General features: G+C 41.4%; 1 protein-coding gene across 1 annotated transcript; it reads left to right on the forward strand.

Annotated features, from left to right (window-relative positions):
• Positions 1–3,234: 3,234 nt before the first annotated feature.
• C3H6orf58 (chromosome 3 C6orf58 homolog) lies at positions 3,235–18,765 on the forward strand. The gene is given in 7 exon segments (XM_072857903.1): positions 3,235–3,594; positions 8,636–8,722; positions 13,597–13,781; positions 14,974–15,107; positions 15,552–15,790; positions 18,339–18,460; positions 18,463–18,765. Coding segments are annotated over 7 exon segments (1,149 nt in total). The 5' UTR covers positions 3,235–3,272; the 3' UTR covers positions 18,523–18,765.
• Positions 18,766–19,090: the final 325 nt, after the last annotated feature.

Genomic DNA, 19,090 nt, shown 5'->3' on the forward strand with positions numbered 1-19,090 from the left:
ACATCCCCAGGTTACCTGAAGGTTTTCTCACCTGGAAAGCTCTGCATCACTTCTGAGTTCATTCCAGTGAGGGTACTGATGCCTCTTCTTCACCAGCTTGCCAGTTTCTTCCTCAGTGTGTCCCATCAGGACTAAGGAACTTTATGTTTTGATAGCTTTGGGACCAAACGTGGGTCACCATTTCTTCTTATAGTCACCTCAACTAACCTAATTTAGTATTGATGCTTATCAGCATTTTTGCAGTTATCTTGAAGCAAACTCTGCTGCCCGGATGAAAACTACAGCATTTTCTCTTGAAACTTGATAACAATTACATATCAGACCTGAAGTTACCATCTATCTTCTACAAGATTTTCCAGGACTTGCTTCTGTTACAATGTCTGTAAAAGCACAGCCATACGGGGTAACTAGTAGAGTACTTACTAAAAGAGTGGTGCGTAAAATAGTGATGGTGATGTTACTAACAGTATTCCTTAATCTTCCACTTATGTAAAATGATGACATCCCCAAAGGGACATTATGACTCAAGACCTGACAACACCACCACTCAAGTCCAGTTGACATCAGGTGAATCCTCCCCTCTGCTCAGGAGAGCAAACCAGCAGGACTGGATTCCAAGCTGGAAATGCCAGCGCAGAGATTTCTCAAAAGAAAGCTGTTGTCCTTAAGGTCTTAGAAAAACTTCAGCAACTCATTTGCCCCACAGATAAGCAGAAAAATGGTGTAAGACTTATAAAATTAATTATAATATTTTGCAGGAAGAATATTTTTATTATATTAATTTAAAAATATTTTTGATACTTTAAAGATTAAGTGGGTTGTTGAAGACTTTTTGTTATCATAATAAGGCAAAAGGCTCAAACTTAAAAGGTGAAAGAAATCAGCAGAGTCTGTCTAGTAGGCGTATTCTTGTTTTACATTATCTACCATTTAGTGTATAGCACAAACCTTTTTTTTTAATCAAATAGCTCAAAAATTGATATAAGGCAGGCATTACATCATTACTTTATCTTAATTCTGTCTTATAAGTCTTTTGACAAAGTATGTTTTTGCATCCGGACTAGTAATTCATATTTGTATGCCTGCCCAGACTGGTGTTAATAGGGTCTGCCTTTCTAGATGACAGAGCAGGAGTGCAATTTTTTATGCACAATAAAGTTCCACACAAATGTGGAACCAGTCCATTTGCTACATGTCATCTGCCATGAGGATGTAACTATATGGTATCTCTGTGAAAAATGAAAGTGTTTATTCACATCTCTTTACCTTAGGCACCTAAAGTTAAATCACTCATGTAATACGAATGACTGGTATCTCTCACCAGGAGAATTCAAACTCTCCTCCTTGACTATAGAAAGGCAGAGAGAGTTCAGACTCCCAAATCAGGCGCTTCTTACGGTGATGGTAAAAATAACCCCCACCGTTACTCAATCCTTCATGTTCCAACTAAAATTTCTGCCCTAGTGCAATTATGCCCTTTGTACCCTTTATTTCATAGAACCACAGGTTTCCTCCATATATCATGTGCCCTAGCTAATGCCTTTCAGCATCCTTGCTCTTCAGGTGAGCCTCACTGCTCATTACCTCAATTAGAACCTAACATATATGTATATAAAAACAATACAGTTCTTGGCATTTATCCTCAGGATTATTTTATAGAATGTCTTCTTTCAATAAAAAAACAAGTAACTTTTAAAACATTTCTGAAATTGTTATATAAAAGTAGATAAGATTTTATTTAATATTGATTTTATTTAATCTAGAAGTATTTTTCTATGTCTAAAGCTAAACTTGTAATTTCAACTCCCTCTGCAGTCAGTCGAGAGCAATACATCTCTCAGCGGTGTATTTTAAGCAAGTTACATTCTGGACATGCCTGATTCTCTGCTTTGGCTGTCGAGGAAATCTACATAGCTAGGTTAATGTTTAAATACCCACAGTTAGGTTAGATAAATCCCATCCATAGAAACTTAATGAAAGAACAACTTGATTATCTGAAACCTTAGTGAGGCAGCATGATTAGGAAAAGCGTTCTCAGATCTGTGCTAATCTCTGTTGAACACTGATTGTTTTTTCAAAAGCCTTTGGGTTTCTTTCTCATTAGTGGAGCCAAAAATAAAAAGTGACCATTGAAAAATTATGCTATTTACTAGAAAGTCTCCTTAATAAATAGAGAAGATGGAAAAAATTTGAATTGCACTGATAGATTTCTTTTAAATTTACTGTCAAAAGTTTGCAGCCAATTTTGACTTGCTCTCATCCAGGGTTTAAGGTACTTTAAGCACACAAAGCCCAACCAACAGTCACAGAATTACTTCAAAGAAAATGGGCATTTGCAATTTTTCTCATGCGAAAGAAAGACTACAGAGATAAGAAATTATGTGTGTGTTTGCTGAGTCCTCTTTTGTAACCATTGCTTATCTGAGAAAAAGCAGCTGAAGATTATAAAGTCCTGGAAGTAGGTGAGGTGAAGGTAGCTGGACAGTTTCATTTTTGTTGGAGTGTAACTTAGACACTGATTTTATCAGTGGAGTGGTGGCCTTTGTATTCCCTTTGGAGTCTACAAGATCATGGAGGTTTAATAGGAGACTTTAGGTCTTTATAATGACCATTTCCACACAAGACAAACAAACACTAAAAATACAGCTCGCCAGGTGCTGCACGGCCTGCAGCCAGGCTGATTTGGCTACTTCCAACGCTTTTAGGATCTGAAGGCTGCAGGCAGTTGCCCCAAGGCCAAAAGACAAAGGTGCCAATGGCAGCGCCTGCCGTATGTTACTGCTGCTCCTTGGTCGGTGCCTGGAGCCCCCCTCAGAGCACTTCAGCCCTAACCTAACCCTGCCTGCGCTTGTTTTGGGGTGAGCTCTGCGGCATTGCTGTCCCTTCTTTACCTGAAGGAATTAGGCAGGGAAAGGGAAGGTGACAGCTAGTAAGAAACACAGGGACAAAAAGGTTGATAATGCAACTGTACAATATCAGTACTGTAGCCCCTCAGCTTTTTGGGAGGATGGGTATATGTCATAGGCAGCACAGATTTGGGCATTTTCTGGTCAGACTGATCCCTCTTAAACATCTGCTGCTGCTCCCCACATCCCACGGGGAGGACAGAGCATTACTCACAGCTTGCTAATCTGGCAACTCCACGTCAGGGTCACTGGAAAGAGGGAAGGGAGACAGACACCTCTGCTTCTGAGTCACCCTTTTTTGCCCAGCCCTCACCTTTCATGATAAAAGCCCTGCAGCCGCAAACACCCGAGTCACAAACCTTCACAATGCGGCCCTACTTTGGTATATATGCTCTTCTCATAGTGACTGTAACCCTGAGTCCAGCAACTGCCGCAGCACTGAGTGAAAAAGATGCCACCGGAGAAGATGCCTATCCCCCTCTGTGGGATCTTGCCCCTGAAAATCTGCTGGATTTCCTAGTAAAGGACAACAAAATTGTCATCAATGCTTGGAACTATCAAGAACGACTGGGACTGTATAAGAACTTGCTAAACTCTTCAGCCAAATATTTTACTGCCTTTGGATCCCAAAATTTTGGCAATATTCTCTGGGGATTACCGTTGCAGCATGGGTGGCAATTTCGTACAGGTATGAGTTATGTCCTTGAGCTGTTGGAACAGCTAAGTATTTATGAGACCCACTTTGGGTCACCCTTTCCAAGGTTTCTGCCTCACAAGCCCAGTATAGCCTCAGACAGTGTAAATTTTGACATACTGAGCTAAGCTGCTGATTTGAAAGAGAAATCCTGAATTAAGAGAACACCCTTGCCTTGTTGTGCAATAGCTGTTAAAGTTCCTTACAGGAAAAGGTATTGCTAAACACAGGACTGGTCAGAATCCAGAAGATCTGTGGTTTAAATGGCAATATTTCAGTTAGCTGAAAATCTTTGAAAAGATATTCCCAGTTGCTCCAATTTAGGGTAGGTAGATTTTAGGTACTGCACTTGGCAGTGCTGTTCTCAAATTGTTAACTGATAGGCTTTTTTTGGTTTTAATGTTATGATCTTTCATCAGTGGTTTGAGTTTCATTTCTAATACAGATAGTTGAAAGTCCATCTCTCCCTCTGAGAATTTGTTTCCGTTTGCCATTTTTGATCAGTTTAGGAGTAGCTTCATTATTTTCTGAATATGTTTTTCACAAAAATCAAAGTTTCTGTTTGTTGGGGGGTTTTTGGTTTAATTTTTAAGATTATGTCCAAATTCTAATGGCTCATCCCCCAAAAGCTAGTTGTTATCTGGGGTGGTCATTCTTGTTTGCTTGTTGGTCATGCCAGGGAAGCAGACACAGAAACACATATGTGAAAGGTCCTTTGAGGCTAAGGCTGCAGTATCCTATCGAGGGCTTTATCAGAGAACGTGTTCTCCCACATGCTGCTTCACACGCAGCTTGCAGTGCTTTCCGTTCAAAGCTGGAGTTGATTTGCCTTGTTCTACCAATCTGGAGAGGTGGGAAGAAAGGAATAATAGTCAATGATGTTTTCAGGAACTTGTGCCTGGTGGTAACCAGGCGTAAGCAAATGCATCTGTCTGCCTGTTGTTTTCTTTATTGGTTGCAATCTGTAGTTTCGTGAGGTGGTGGTTTGGCTGAAGCTGTACGTTTGGAAGAAGCAGAGGTGCTGCAGCTGGTGGTGAAGGAAGGCTGCCAGCATTTAGTCACACCTAATGGAAAAATAACTGCTAAGTCAAAATAAGGAAAAGGAGGAAAAGGGGGTAGAGTAAGCAAAATCCAAGCAGGCAACTAGCTGGCAAACAGACAGCAGTAAGAAGAATTTGGCTGGAGTTTAGGCAAGCTTTTTCCTCTTTCCCTTCTTTATGTATAGGAAAAGAAACAGAAGATGAAGGGAATGGCTGGTGCAGCAGGAGAGTTGACCCAATGCATGTCAGAGGCAAAGATGACTGGATGCAGAAGCTACGCTTGGGTGGTGACCTGCTGGAAATGATCTAGTTGTGTAGGGTGGCGTCATCCACAAAGTGAAGATGTGCCTAGTTGCAGGGACAGTTCTCAAATAGAGATGAGGGACACGGTGTGTGAGAGGAAGATTTACACCCGGTTGCACAGATGGGTAAAGACCTACTGTGTCACCCCCAGTGTCAATACGGACTGAGGGATGAAGGGATTGAGAGCAACCCTGTGGAGAGGGACTTGGGGGTACTGGTGGATGAAAAGCTGGACATGAACCGACAATGTGCCACTCACAGCCCAGAATGCCAACCATATCCTGGGCTGCATCAAAAGAAGCATGGCCAGCAGGTCGAGGGAGGTGATTCTGCACCTCCACTCTGCTCTGGTGAGACCTCACCTGGAGTACTGCGTCCAGCTCTGGAGCCCTCAGCACAAGAAGGACATGGAGCTGTTGGAGTGGGTCCAGAGGAGGGCCATGAAAATGATCCCAGGGCTGGAGCACCTCTCCTATGAGGAAAGGCTGAGAGAGTTGGGGTTGTTCAGCCTGGAGAAGAGAAGGCTCCAGGGACACCTTATAGCAGCCTTTCAGTACTCAAAAGGGGCTTGTAAGAAAGATGGGGACAAACTTTTTAGCAGGGCCTGTTGCAACAGGACAAGGGGTAATGGTTTTAAACTAAGGAAGGGCAGATTTAGACTGGATATAAGGAAGAAATTTTTTACAGTGAGGGTGGTGAAACACTGGAACAGGGTGCCCAGAGAGGTGGTAGATGTCCCATCCCTGGAAACATTCAAGGTCAGGTTGGAGGGGACTCTGAGCAACCTGATCTAGTTGCAGATGTCCCTGCTCATTGCAGGGGGATTGGACTAGATGACCTTTAAAGGTCCTTTCCAACCCAAACTATTCTATGATTCTACTGTCACCTGCCAAAGAGTCATAGGACTGGTCCTTAGGCAAGGAGATATGTTTTTGAAATTACATGATCAGAAGGTTGAAAAAATAGTAGAAGGAGAAATATCACATGGCTGGAAAGACTTTAACAGTAAAAAATGTGAGAAGTTGAAGGATAAGTGGATAAGGGGGAAAGACAGACATCATTTTGGTGTCTACAGTAGTGAGGTTAGCAACTGGCTAAACCTAATGCAGATAGGCAGCTTGGCTAGATTAATGAGGAATGACTGAAGCATTTGTGTATCAACATAATAAACTTGGGCAAGCAAAAGCAGGACTTGGATTCATGGTGCAGGACAGCAGATCCTTGAAAACGCTACAAAAATTTTTGCATGAACAATCCTGTCTGGTCATGAAAGTTATGTTACTTGAAAAATATTTTTATGCATATGGTCCTACATAAACCATAAAGAGCAAGTGAAGCTACTATTTAATGAGTGGTACAAAGATTTGCAATAATCTACTCATGGACATAAAAGGAAATCAGTAATTTGCCTAAATTTACAGTAGAGACAATGATGTTGAGACAGCATGGCTGATAGGAATGAGATTGTGGAAATAAAAATTGTCACTTGGGAGACGGAGCTAAAGTGAGAGTCCTACCTACACGGACAGAGGAAACTGGATAGTCTCTAGCCCCAATTGGAAGAACTGACATATAGAAGTACAAATCCAGGAGCAAGAAAGATTCAGGTGGTATTGTATGTCCGAAGAGTAGGAAAGGTTGTACCTATATTTAAGAAGAAAGCAAAATGGGATAAGGACACAAAAATACCTATTTCTCCTACATCAGCAGTAGATCTCCTACATCATAAGACATTAGAATAAGTATAGAGGAAAGAATATTTAAAGACATGGAGCTAAATAGAAAAAGGGATAGAGCGCAGCTTATGTGAATCAAAGGTAGATTGTGTCAAACTAACTGGATATTTTCTTTTATGGTTAATTGATGTTTTACTGAAGTCCAGAAATACATTTCCTCCCTTTGTATAATCAAAGCATAGAATGAAAGTTTTTAATGACACTTTACAAAACAAGAATGAAAAGGGGAATTTCAAATCTGGTAAGGGAACACCTAAAGGAGAGTTTAGTGATGACTGTTGCTAAGGGAAGTTTACAGCTAAATGGAGGATATGTTCAGAGTTCTTCAATTATCATTCTTGAGAACAACTGCATTTAGCTTTTTCATTAACAACCTTGCCACAAAAAATAGCAGAGAAATCTTGCTGATGAGGTTGCACATAGTTGCTAATGACATACAGCTGGGAGGCATTGTCAATACAGATAGCTTGGGTAGACCTGAAGACTGAAATAACAATCATGTTAAGAACAGGGAATAGGAGGGAGCAGAGAGGACAAACCTGGAGTGTAGACCTGGAAGTAGGGTTAGTGCTTCCAGCTCCAAGTAATTCATACATATCTTATAATTATCACTGATACTGCCCGGCACTCTTCATTTTCCAAAACACTTAGTCTAACAATCTTTGATAAATCACCTGTGCAATTCTTCTGCAACATTTTGTCTTCTTTTTCTTCTTTTCCTTTATCCTTCCCATTCATCCCCTTTGCACACCAGTGAACTACTGCTGCCTATTTCTGATGCCCTGTGTCAAAGTACAATCTTGAAAAAAAAAAACTTTCTGTAAATATTAAAAAATATCATTTTTCATTTAAAAAAATACCCCGTTGAACTGCATTCCTCACCACTGCAAGTTCGTGCCCTCAGCACTCTGCTACAGAAAGGTACAGGCTCGAGCAGCCAGCATGGCCCAAAGCACAAGCTCTGTCCTGTCAGCTAGAGAGGACAATTAGGGTAATCTGCATGCACATGGTTCACGATCATCTCTTCTTCTCAAGTAAAAAGTATCAGGAAATTTGATTTGGATTTTAAAGAATGTAATGAGGGTTAGTTCTAATCTGACAGAAATGACAGTGTTAGCATTCAGTTGACTCGTCAGAGAGTAAGTGCTCTGCAGAGCAGAGTTTGGGAGCTTCTGGAATAGCTCAAGTCATTGGACCTGACCATGGTAATTTCACATTATACACTTAAAGCAGACTCCCTGACTCACCACATGACTAATTAGCACATAATGTACACCTACATTATGCTTTCAGGAATTAGGCTATTTCTCCACCTCGCGTGCTTAAAGTAAAATATGCCTTACATGCTGTCACTAATAAATTTGAAACGTCTTGCATGTTTGCTACAGCACAGATGCTTGAAAAACCTGCTAATCAGATACAACAACATTTGCATGCTTAGCTTCACAGTAAGGCCGTGTTTGTAGGCATCATTAAACTGGAAGGGATTCAGTATCACACAACCCAATTAGGTGAAACAATTACTAACACATGTAATTTGTGCTATTCTGCTCGTTAAGCAGCTCTCCTACACTAGCAGCCCTGCACCTATTGAAAATGATGCATCCGCTATGCATGTGTTTATGCCTGTATGTGCATGTATATTTATATCTCCATAAAAATATCACTGCGATGTCCTACTTTCAGACAGTTTCACAAATTCTCAGAATGCATTTACAGTGAGGAATAAACTGAACTGTAAAACACAATCAAATTACCATGCACCACATGAAGTATTGACTGAGAAATTCAACTACTCTAGGAACAGTAGTTGATGAAGCAAAACAACAGTAATTGTTCTGCTTCTCTGAGCAAAATTCTGCATGCTTTACTCCTATATATTTTTTTTCATCTCAGTGGGATTTCTTGTGTGAAAAAGATTAAGAAGTATTTGGTGTATTATTTCATTTGATTCAGGCAGATTAGCAGATCCTTCCAATGTGACTTCCTGTGGCTATGAAGATGGAGACCTTCTGTGCATATCTGTAAGAAGCTGGTGGTCCTGTAAGTATACACTATTACACTGTTCTTCTCTGAAATATGATTAGTATCCTAGAAGGCAATTTAGAAACTTTCTTCCCCTTAGACTTCTGTATTACAAAGTAATTCCAGTGCTACATAATTCTCCATCAAAAATTTGCAGCAAGACACCTAAGTGTGAGTGAGTAAATGAAAGTTAATTGACTTTGACAACTTATTTGAGGAAGGAAAAAAATGCAAATTTGCAGCCTTAAAAACATTTACACTGCAAAAATGCATGTACAAACATATGGGAAACACCATGATGGATATCTATATTGGTAGACATTTGTAGAATTACAGTTTTAATTACTCCAGAGCATATTTGTTCAGTTTAGATGCTGGTACTTCAAACTAAAACAGTGTGAGAATGTCAAGCAGCAATTTTTGTGGTTCTTGCATCACTCTCAGTAATACAAATCTGACAGGACATATATGCCTTCAATTGCATCTCCACAACTTCACTGTCGTCAGTAGAATGAAATAAAGGGAGACTTTGTGCCCACAACATCCAAATCACTTCATTACCTTCACTGCACTGACTTTATCCAGCAGGCTTTTAAGTACCTAGCTGAAACTCAGTTAATACTTTGACCTGGCATATGTGAGCTATCAGACAATTTCTGTTCTCCTTAATATTGGCTTTAGAGTTCTAGCAGACTGAAATTCTGGTTTTTTTTTTTCATTATTCCAATAAGTAGCAACAAACTGAAGAAAGAGAGAAGTGAAGATCTGAAGATCTGAATTTCCAATGTCAATGCCACTGACATTTTCAGTGTCTTCCCCAATATCTCTAAAAATACACATCCAGATAATTCAGTCTTCCCAAAAATGGAAACATCCAAAATTCCTGGACACTTTTTATAATTCAGCCCATTCATACGTTGCTCTGTTGAACTGGAGGGATCAAGTTAATACATAGTTTCTCTTCGCCTGAGAGACACAAGAATTTAATTTGTAAAAATGTGTACCATAAGTGTAAGAGGAGAATGGGTCTATCCATTACACTGAAGCAAATATGCAGTGCAGGAAGCAGTGTCATCTCAATGATGGTAGTATCAAATTTGGAACCACCTTTGCACTAGGCAGTGCAGAGAAAAGGCAAAGTGACAAAGTCTACTGAAGGACTAGCTCTGAGCTAACTCAGCCATCTGTGCTGCTGGCATCACTCCTGGTAGATGTGGCAGAGTACCTTATCCTCCGGTGGGACATAAGGGTAGGTCCACTGCTGGGATCATGGGAGAAAAAATAGTGTGTGAGAGAGGTTACTATAACCAGGTTTTTACATAGAAAGGAAAAACCAGTTGTATCCACTTCTAGCTAAGAGCTTTGCAGAAGAGGAAAGGAAGTGATCGGGAATGCCACATGCAACTCAAGGGTACCCATTTATTGTTGCACAGGGCAGCCCAATGAATAACACTTGTAGCATCAATAGAAAAAGCACCGATACTACAGTGCTCGCTGTCTCAAGTGCAAGAACATGTGTAGCCTGTTTCCCTCTGGTACTTTTACAGTCAGTGTCTATATGGAAATAGACTCCTCAAACAACAATGCATACCTAGATTTCCACAGTTCATCTTACAAGGCAATTTTTTTCTGAGCCCATGAAAAAACATAAACAACAGTTAAATTTTCTCATTTGATAAATCAAAAACATTTAATTAATTTGCCTACACCCAAACTGAGTAACATATTCCAACCAGTCCAATAGAATCCCCCAAAGGATGTTTTTGTTTCCATTATTCGAAAGCTGGATGAACACATTGTTTTAAAAAACCTAAAATTTACTTTTTATCTGATCTGGGTCAAAGTCAGTATTTTTAGACTCCCATTTTTTTTCTGAAACTGGAACTCTGACTGTTTTGGAAAGTTGCTCTTCTATTTTTTTCAGAAACAGAACTGACAGATAGGATGGGGGTGGGGAAGACAAGCCTGACCTATAGATTACAATCACTACTTGTATCTAAAGGCAATAAAATGATGGAAATATTTTTTTTTAAGGAGGTAAAAGGCCTTGTAAGTCCTCCAGTTTAAATATTCTTTCTCTTCCTAGAATCATAGAATCATAGAATCGTTTAGGTTGGAAAAGACCTTTAAGATCACCAAGTCCAACCATTAACCTAGCACTGCCAAGTCCACCACTACACCATGTCCCTAAGCACCACACCTACACGTCTTTTAAATACCTCCAGGGATGGTGACTCCACCACTTCCCTGGGCAGCCTGTTCCAATGCTTGACAACCCTTTTGGTGAAGAAATTCTTCCTAATATCCAATCTAAACCTCCCCTGGCGCAACTTGAGGCCATTTCCTCTTGTCCTATTGCTTGTTACTTGGGAGAAGAGACCGACCCCCACCTCTCTACAACCTCCTTTCAGGTAGTTGTAGAGAGCGATAAGGTCTCCCCTCAGCCTCCTTTTCTCCAGGCTAAACAACCCCAGTTCCCTCAGCCGCTCCTCAGAAGACTTCTGCTCCAGACCCTTCACCAGCTTCGTTGTCCTTCTCTGGACACGCTCCAGCACCTCAATGTCTCTCTTGTAGTGAGGGGCCCAAAACTGAACACAGTATTCGAGGTGCGGCCTCACCAGTCCCAAGTACAGGGGGACAGCCTCTTCCCTAGTGCTCCTGGCCACACTATTTCTGATACAAGCCAGGATGCTATTGGCCTGCTTGGCCACCTGGGCACACTGCTGGCTCATATTCAGGCGGCTGTCGACCAACACCCCCAGGTCCTTTTCTGCCAGGCAGCTTTCCAGCCACTTTTCCCCAAGCCTGTAGTATTGCATGGGGTTGTTGTGACCCAAGTGCAGGACCCGGCACTTGGCCTTGTTAAATCAATTCTTTTTCCTCTCGCACATTTTCCCTCTATCACTTCTGTCCCTCACTCCCTCAGCTTCCCTGCTGTCCTGTCACAAGACCCCTTTCCACCAGACCTGCTGGCAGGCTGCAGCGAGCAGCTCTGTCTCTTCCCTGCCACATGAGTGCTTTCTTGTAGACACCCTTGGAATGAAGCTTCTGGCTGTAAGCCAGCAATTAAATGTGTATATCTTCAAGTGATCAAAGACGTAAGCATAGAGTGAATTTAAAATGTAAATTTAGAGTAAAACCAAAGCTCACTATGATACTCACTCCAACTACTAAGTTCACTTTCCCGTTTCTGTGGGTAACTAGCACTAGCTGCTCCGTGGGAAGGTGTCCCATGCAGTGACAAGTAAGAAGGGTCATTGCATAGCCCTGTGCAAGCAGGGGACCTTCCTGGAACAGAAACCACCACCTTTACTTTCTCAGTGTTTGCATTCCTGCTCTTCGCTTCTAAACAATGCACGTTTGCATGATACCAATTTTGTTGCCTCCAGAAAAAGTATACTCAGCCTTGATTTACCCTATTGCAGCAGGAACATGCAAAAAGTCCTTCAGACTGCACAGGAATGTCTCTTACATCTTACAACTGAGGATGTAAGTGATTTTGGCTGGCCTTCAGGGCAGCCATCTCTGGCATGAGTAGTCGTACAAAGCCAGGAATGAGCTTAAACCAGCAACTGACATTTAATACGCCCCAAGATGTATAAGACACTCCCTGCTTAAACAGTTCAGTTCTTTTTGCCTGGAATAATATTCAGTATAGTCCTTTCCTGCATTGTTTTCTGCCCTCTGAGTCCCCCAAGCAGGTATAAATATGTAATATATGAAAGCCCATTTAAAAGAATGTAAGTACTTTCTGATGTTAAATCCAGGTTTCAACACTTCTCATGCAAATTGTGAAGAAGAAGCAAGACCCAGCTTAGCAATGACTCCCAGTGCGACACTGTCTTCTTGTCACTTGGGACTTTTCCTTTGCTCTTCTGACTGGCCATACATTTCCTCCTGAATTCTCAGCCAGGCCCACATACAGGAGGTGGAACAATGGTTTCCCACGAGCAGGACAGGGACACATGGTAGGTGGTCAGGTTTTGATGATTTTGGTCCTCACTGTCGGGACTGTGTAACAAAATACCTAGGCAGTCCATGGCCCTGAGACCATGCACGAGCTAATGACTTCTCAGCACAGTGGCTCAGGAGTACCCACCCAAGAGGGAGAACAGCTGGTCTCCAGGCTCTTCTTCACTGGAAGTTATTAAACTTTATTTCTACGAAGAGGACACAATTAAGAGGAGAATTTAAAATCCTCCTTTCAAATGAGGAATATCAAACAGCCCTATGGGCACTCTCACTGGAGAAGTGGTCCGGCACAGGTGAGAACTGAACCTGGGTTTCCTACGTGCTGGGTCTGACTGCTCCAACTTATGGATCAGACCAAAGGAAGCCATCATCCTAAAATAAATCTAAACAAACAAACTGAGGTCATTTCCAAGAAGTTTTCAGTGAGAGAAATCTTTTTTAAAAGGAAAATTAGTATTTTCCAGTAAAATATCACTAGTATTTCCCTTTTCCTTTCTTATATGCCTAGGATGCATAGAAGAGGGTTTTTTAAAATGAAAACAATATTCATGGAGTACCCCTTAGTCTTTCTGTACTTAGTTGCAACTAATATTTGAGAGACTTTTGATGTCCTGTACATGACAACCTATAAAGATCTAACTTTTTTCAGGTGTTTGTCCTTTCCTGCAAAGTATAGCATACTGTCAGCTCATGCAAGGCTATTAAAGGACAATATATAAATGAATATTACAAATCATATCTAAATCAATACAGATATCATCATTAGTGCATTTCAGTACATATGTCCCACTGCTGAACACAGTTGCATCAGTGGCCGTTTGAAACGGTTGCATTTGGTATGGGAGAGTTTTCATTTTTCTAGGCAGGAATTTTTCATTTGCTTGTGGTTAACACCTCCACCTTTTTAATTATTGTTACAGGTATGAACTACTACCTGGCTGTCATACCCTTTCTGGGGGCAGTGGAGGCTGGCCTCTTTGGGCAGCTGCAGCACGAGATAGAAATATTGCCACCAGAGGAGCGAAGAGCTGATTTCTGTTATAGTGTTGCCGACTGCCGGTCTCGCTTTCCCAAGCTCATGGATGAGTGGAAGGCCTATTTTGAAGTAAATAATTTTACTTTTTTTTTTTTTTCACATTTTGTAGGAAATTATACCAGAATATTACTTAAAAAAACTATTATTACTGTTATTTGTAAGATTCAGAGAGCGTGGTTTGCTTTCAGTAACAGCTTAATATAAAAGTAACAAGCAGAAAAAATGGAATGCGTGACATAAAGTGAGTCAGAGATAAGAAGGACAGGATTTTTACAGGTTATGGATTTTTTTCCTTCCTTTAAGATAATTCTGTATTTTGGAGTCTGTCCCAAGAGACTGTTTTGTTAACAAACAGTTATATTTGTATTCTTGCTATACTGCTTTTGTTAGCAATGCAAAACAAGCATGCAAGATAGAACGTTACCCTTGAGAAATGGCCTTGTGTTGGTTCATTTATTCCTTTGAACATCTAAAAAACTGAAAATGCTGAAACTTCATTCAGAAGGACGCTTATTTGTGCAAACAGATATTCTCTTTCCTCCTCATTCAGCTGTTCCCTAATCCCAAAGATGACAATATTTCTTACTTCATAGATTCAATAACTATTTTTATAGATAGACTTCTATATTCAACATTTTTGTTGGTAGTCAAATAATTGATAATAATCAGAAAATTTAAACCATAAGTCCCTCTTGGCAACTGTGAGTGAAGGTAGAGGTTTTAGGAGCAAAACTGGATTTGTTTTCTTAAGATTATTTTTCCTAAGCAGTATGTTTCAGAAGTTATTATAAAAGATCTACTCCTCAAATAGCCATAATGATAACCATTAAAAATCATTTTCTTATTTTCTGAAAGCCTCCAGAAAGTTGTGGCCGAAAGAGTATAAACAGGTTTGCAAGGAATCCAATATTTCAGTACGGAAGCTTCCATGGCACTCAGATACAAAAATCCACAGAACTATTGTGACAGAATACCTAGATTATGTGGGTAAAACCCTCACTCTGTTGAAGTGAAAGAACGGCAACTCCAGTTAACCTCAGTGGGGATACCTATTCACTTTATAGGGCTATAGTAATCATCTTTTTCTCCCTATGTCAGACATTACAGTTACTTACAGAGCAGCACATTCTAACTACTCAAAAGCAATTTCCCTTAGCTTGCAAACTTACTATTTTGTGAGGTATGTGCGTAAGTCTGAAAAATTCATCGGGTTTAAACCACCACCCCGTTTCTCTGCCTTTTTTCCTCCCTATTGCTGCAGTATCTGTTGTCTACAGAACACAAAGCCACGAGCCCGGCAACCTTCTCCTCCTTCAAACTGGATGATGCCCTCAGTCTCATGTGGAGGGCGCACGTCACCTCCATTGCCTACGCGCTGCCCAAGTTCCAGGACAGGTATGGGGACGAGAGAGGTGGCCAAGGGGGATCTTCCTACCTGCATGCCTCTTTGGAAGCACAGTATCTCAACAAAGCCCACGTGAGCTTTCCTACTTTAGCCCTCTGCTCTTTAGGCTCTGCTCCTACTTCCGCTCTCTCCGAGCATGGGATGACCCATGAGCGAGAGATGGCTGCCCAGGTTGCAGTGGGTGCGCAGGCTGTGGGCTTAACGTGAGATGCTGATTCCTCTCTGGGAGCCAGGGCCCGAGTCAGGATCTGTGCTGTCCGGCCAGAGGCAGTCATGCCAGGACAAATTACATGTAAAGTGCTGAAGGTGGCTTTAAGTCACTGTGGCGCTCAGGATTTTATACTGAACAAAACATCTTTGGGATAAATTATAGACTAATGTATTCTACAGTGGATTTCAATTATCTGTTACATTTTTATTTTAATCTCTTTCAGCTTAAAATATCTCTCAGATCCAGAAGCAAATTTCGGTGAAGACTGGGCTAATGCTGTAGATTTCATTGCAGCCACACACTTCTCTACAGATTTACAGACCACAAACAACTTCCAGGCTTTCCTGCCCCAGAGGATGCTCGTTGAGGGGGATGTCCTCCCGTTGATTAGTGACTTCAGTCCGCAGCAAAATAGAGTCCTGCTTTCACTGAGAGCTCTTCACAAAACAAATCAATTGACAGGTACGAGCCCGACCTACAAACGTCTGTAATCCATACATATTTAATATCTTGTTCTCTGTTTCTACACATTTCTCCACATGAACACACTGATTTTTGATATACAATAGTATAAACACTTCCTAGAGACTAACACTGAAACAGCACAGCTAAAAATACAACCATAAGTAAACAACACAAACGCAGCAATGGGATACTGACAATACGCGGTGAGGATTTCACGTGGGACAAATGCATCATTTGTTGGAGCAGATGATCTTACTTTTTTGCCTCCAGTTTTCACAGGAACTTTAAAAACACAGACACTACTTTGTCCTTCACCAGTTAAATCTGAACCCATTAAAGCTGTAAATTATGTTATTAGATCGATTGAGGCCATTACAAAAAAATGGGCAAATGATCATGAACAATAGTTTGTGTGCCCACAAGTGTTCCGGTTTTGGTTTTTTTGGTTTTGTCTCAATCTTTGGTTTAATAGAGAATCTCATCTGTCCCTGTAAAACTCCGTCCTTAGACAATGCAGGCTTCATCACGTTCACTAAAGTAAGTCGTGCATCACCATCCAGCGGTGAGACACAGAATTACACTCTTCTGAGGTTTCAGTTCACTCCTAGGTATTGCTGGGTTGGATGTTTTTGTTTGCCCTTTGTGAAGGAAAATTATTTTGAATCTTTAAATGAAAATACAATATAAAAATACACTGAAAAACTAATATCCAGAGCTACGGCATTTGTTTTGTGATCTTCTTCTTCCGTCTATTCATTTCAGTGAAAATTCTCTCACTGGCTGTATTTATAGCTGAAAAAGGCAGTTTAATGAAGCTATTCGGTGTTACAAAAGAGCCTCCTCACTCCAAAGAGTGCTTCCTTCACACCATCCACACAGCACGAGGGGTGCCTCATAGTCTGAATAAGGACCTTAACAGCCCTATCCCATGCCCGGTAGTCGGTGGCACAGTTCGGGGTTTCTTCACCTACCTCCAGGGGGGAAGGGGGCACAGCAAGGAAAAGCACGACCAGCAGCAGGGCAGCAAGGAGGGAGCAGAGCACCAGGGCAGCAGAGCAGGCGAGGGCAGCACTGGAGGGAGAGAGGAGAAGAGGCGTGGATGCCCACCATGGTAGAGGGAAGGAAAGAGAGGGATGAAGAAGTTTGATGCAGGTGCAGCCATAATGAAGTCAGTAGCTGAAATCCCTTGCTTTGCAGGCGGGAGGTTTCCCTGACTCTGCTTTGAAGGAGCAGGCTTTGCATTCAGCTGAGAGTTAACTGCCAGCTAACTCAGCCTGGTGACTGCTTTGCAGATCAGAAAAGGAGCTTTAAACCAAATTTGACTTGGGTCTGGATCCGCAGCCTCAGCAGGGACCTGAAACACTAGATCTTATTGCTACAAAACTCAGATGACAAAGTGTGACGTACTGGTTTTGTACAGTCGGATTCCTCAAACTTTTAAATACATCCTGTGAGTTGTGAAGTCCTCTTTTGGTGCTGCAAACTTCAGCTGCAGATAGAAGGTCTCCGTACCTCTTAGGACGGGACCCTGTCCAACTCAGAGTGAGATTTGATGTCTTGATTCAGAGTTTGATTTTTCTTTATTTTCCTCTAGCTGCCTCTGCCAGTCCAGCAGGGACCTGTACTGAGAGAGTGCCGTGCTACCTCTAAAGCTTCTTGACTCACGGACAGTCAGAAGCTTTACTTTTTATGCTCTGTCCGTCACCAATATCCGAAGGCAGAACAGCAGATGTCTTGTTATTCAAGACCTTTCCTGCTGTCCTCACCTTTCCTGTGGTCCTTCTGCAGTCCTCCTAGACAAGAGGACCATTTGCTGCCTTCACCTCTTAACTCCTCATCTCCCTTGTACAGTACCATGCAGATTCAATTCTTCACTGTTTCCAGTTTTATACAAAAGCATGTTTTGCAGGAGAATAAACTCCTCTTGGTTTTCTAGTGGACTTTTTTTTTTACCCTCAGATTTTCCTCTGTGGACCCTTTATCCACCATGAAGATCAGCACTGAGAGGAGTGGGGAGCAGGCAATGACTGTCCTGCAAACTGGTGCTAATGCTGGACTGGTCAGGCACGTTTCCCAGAGGGCCACTGCTCATTGCCTGGATAAAAGTATTAGGATCATTTGCTTCTTTAACTTGAGGCCTTAGCTGGCAGAAGTGCAAATTCTTGGTTGATTTAGAGGAAAAACAAAGATGTGCATAATTATAACTACCAGGCCACTGCTTCATAAGCCATGAAGCTATGTGCAATTGCAGAACAAGACCTTAACATGCATCTTCAATCATTTTGACTTGCAACACTTGTGACAAGGGAACAAGCCCAGTTGTCTATCAGTACAAAGGAACCTGAGCTGAATGAATGGCCCATGTTTCCCTACAGAGTTGTAGGCAATTATTAACCCATCGGCACGCTCCAGCTTTGTCTACATTTCACTGTCCATAGGAGAGTGGTGGGTGTTTGTTGCCAGACGTGCACTTCATCCCTTGTGTGCTGTGAGCTGCGTGTGCTCCATGTTAATTTGACAATGTCACATTCTGTTTCTTTCCAAGGCGGATTGCTGCTGAAGCTCTGGCAAAAGGCTATGTCTACTGAAGCAGGAAGAAAAATGGGCCGAAAACTGATTGAAGACTTGGCTTCAAGCCAGAATTTTGACCCCGTGGGAATATATAATGATTTGAAAGAAGCGGATTTGACAGCGGCCAGTTTCTTGAGAAAAAGCAGTTCCAACATTGATTGATTTAATCTTTTAGCAGATAGGTGTCTGGTAATCTGGCCTTGGTAATTTCTTACAGCAGAATTTCCTGAGTAGCCATGTGTGCATCTCTCTCATATTGAATCATCATTTTTATCTTTAATTTTTCTAATTACCTCATTTGTTTAACTCATTTCCTAACAAATAAAATGCCTCACAGAAAATCTTGCTTTACTACTTTTTTGGACTTTATAAATAATGCATCATTATTGGAGACTAAATTAAATAAAGGCAAATTATATTCTGTTTCAGACTTCTTTTTTTTTCCTGTATACAGGGATCCCACCAGATACGTAATTACTCAGGTCCTTGATGGTCTAACAGATGATCATCCGAAACTTTTCTTTGAGGTTCTGATCCAAAACCAATGCCGCGACTGTTTCCCACCAAAGTTGTTATTTTGCAGACCAGCTGCAACTAAATTTGAAGCTTTCAGGCTTATCAGATTAAATACTTGAGTACAGATGGATCCCCTTGGTATGCTGCTCTGCAACAAGTGCGTGCCTCATGTGGTACTGTGGAGCCAGTTCTGAGAAGTCCCGAAGCAAA

The sequence above is a fragment of the Ciconia boyciana genome, chromosome 3, assembly GCF_034638445.1.
Source record: "Ciconia boyciana chromosome 3, ASM3463844v1, whole genome shotgun sequence".
NCBI classification, from domain to species: domain Eukaryota; kingdom Metazoa; phylum Chordata; class Aves; order Ciconiiformes; family Ciconiidae; genus Ciconia; species Ciconia boyciana.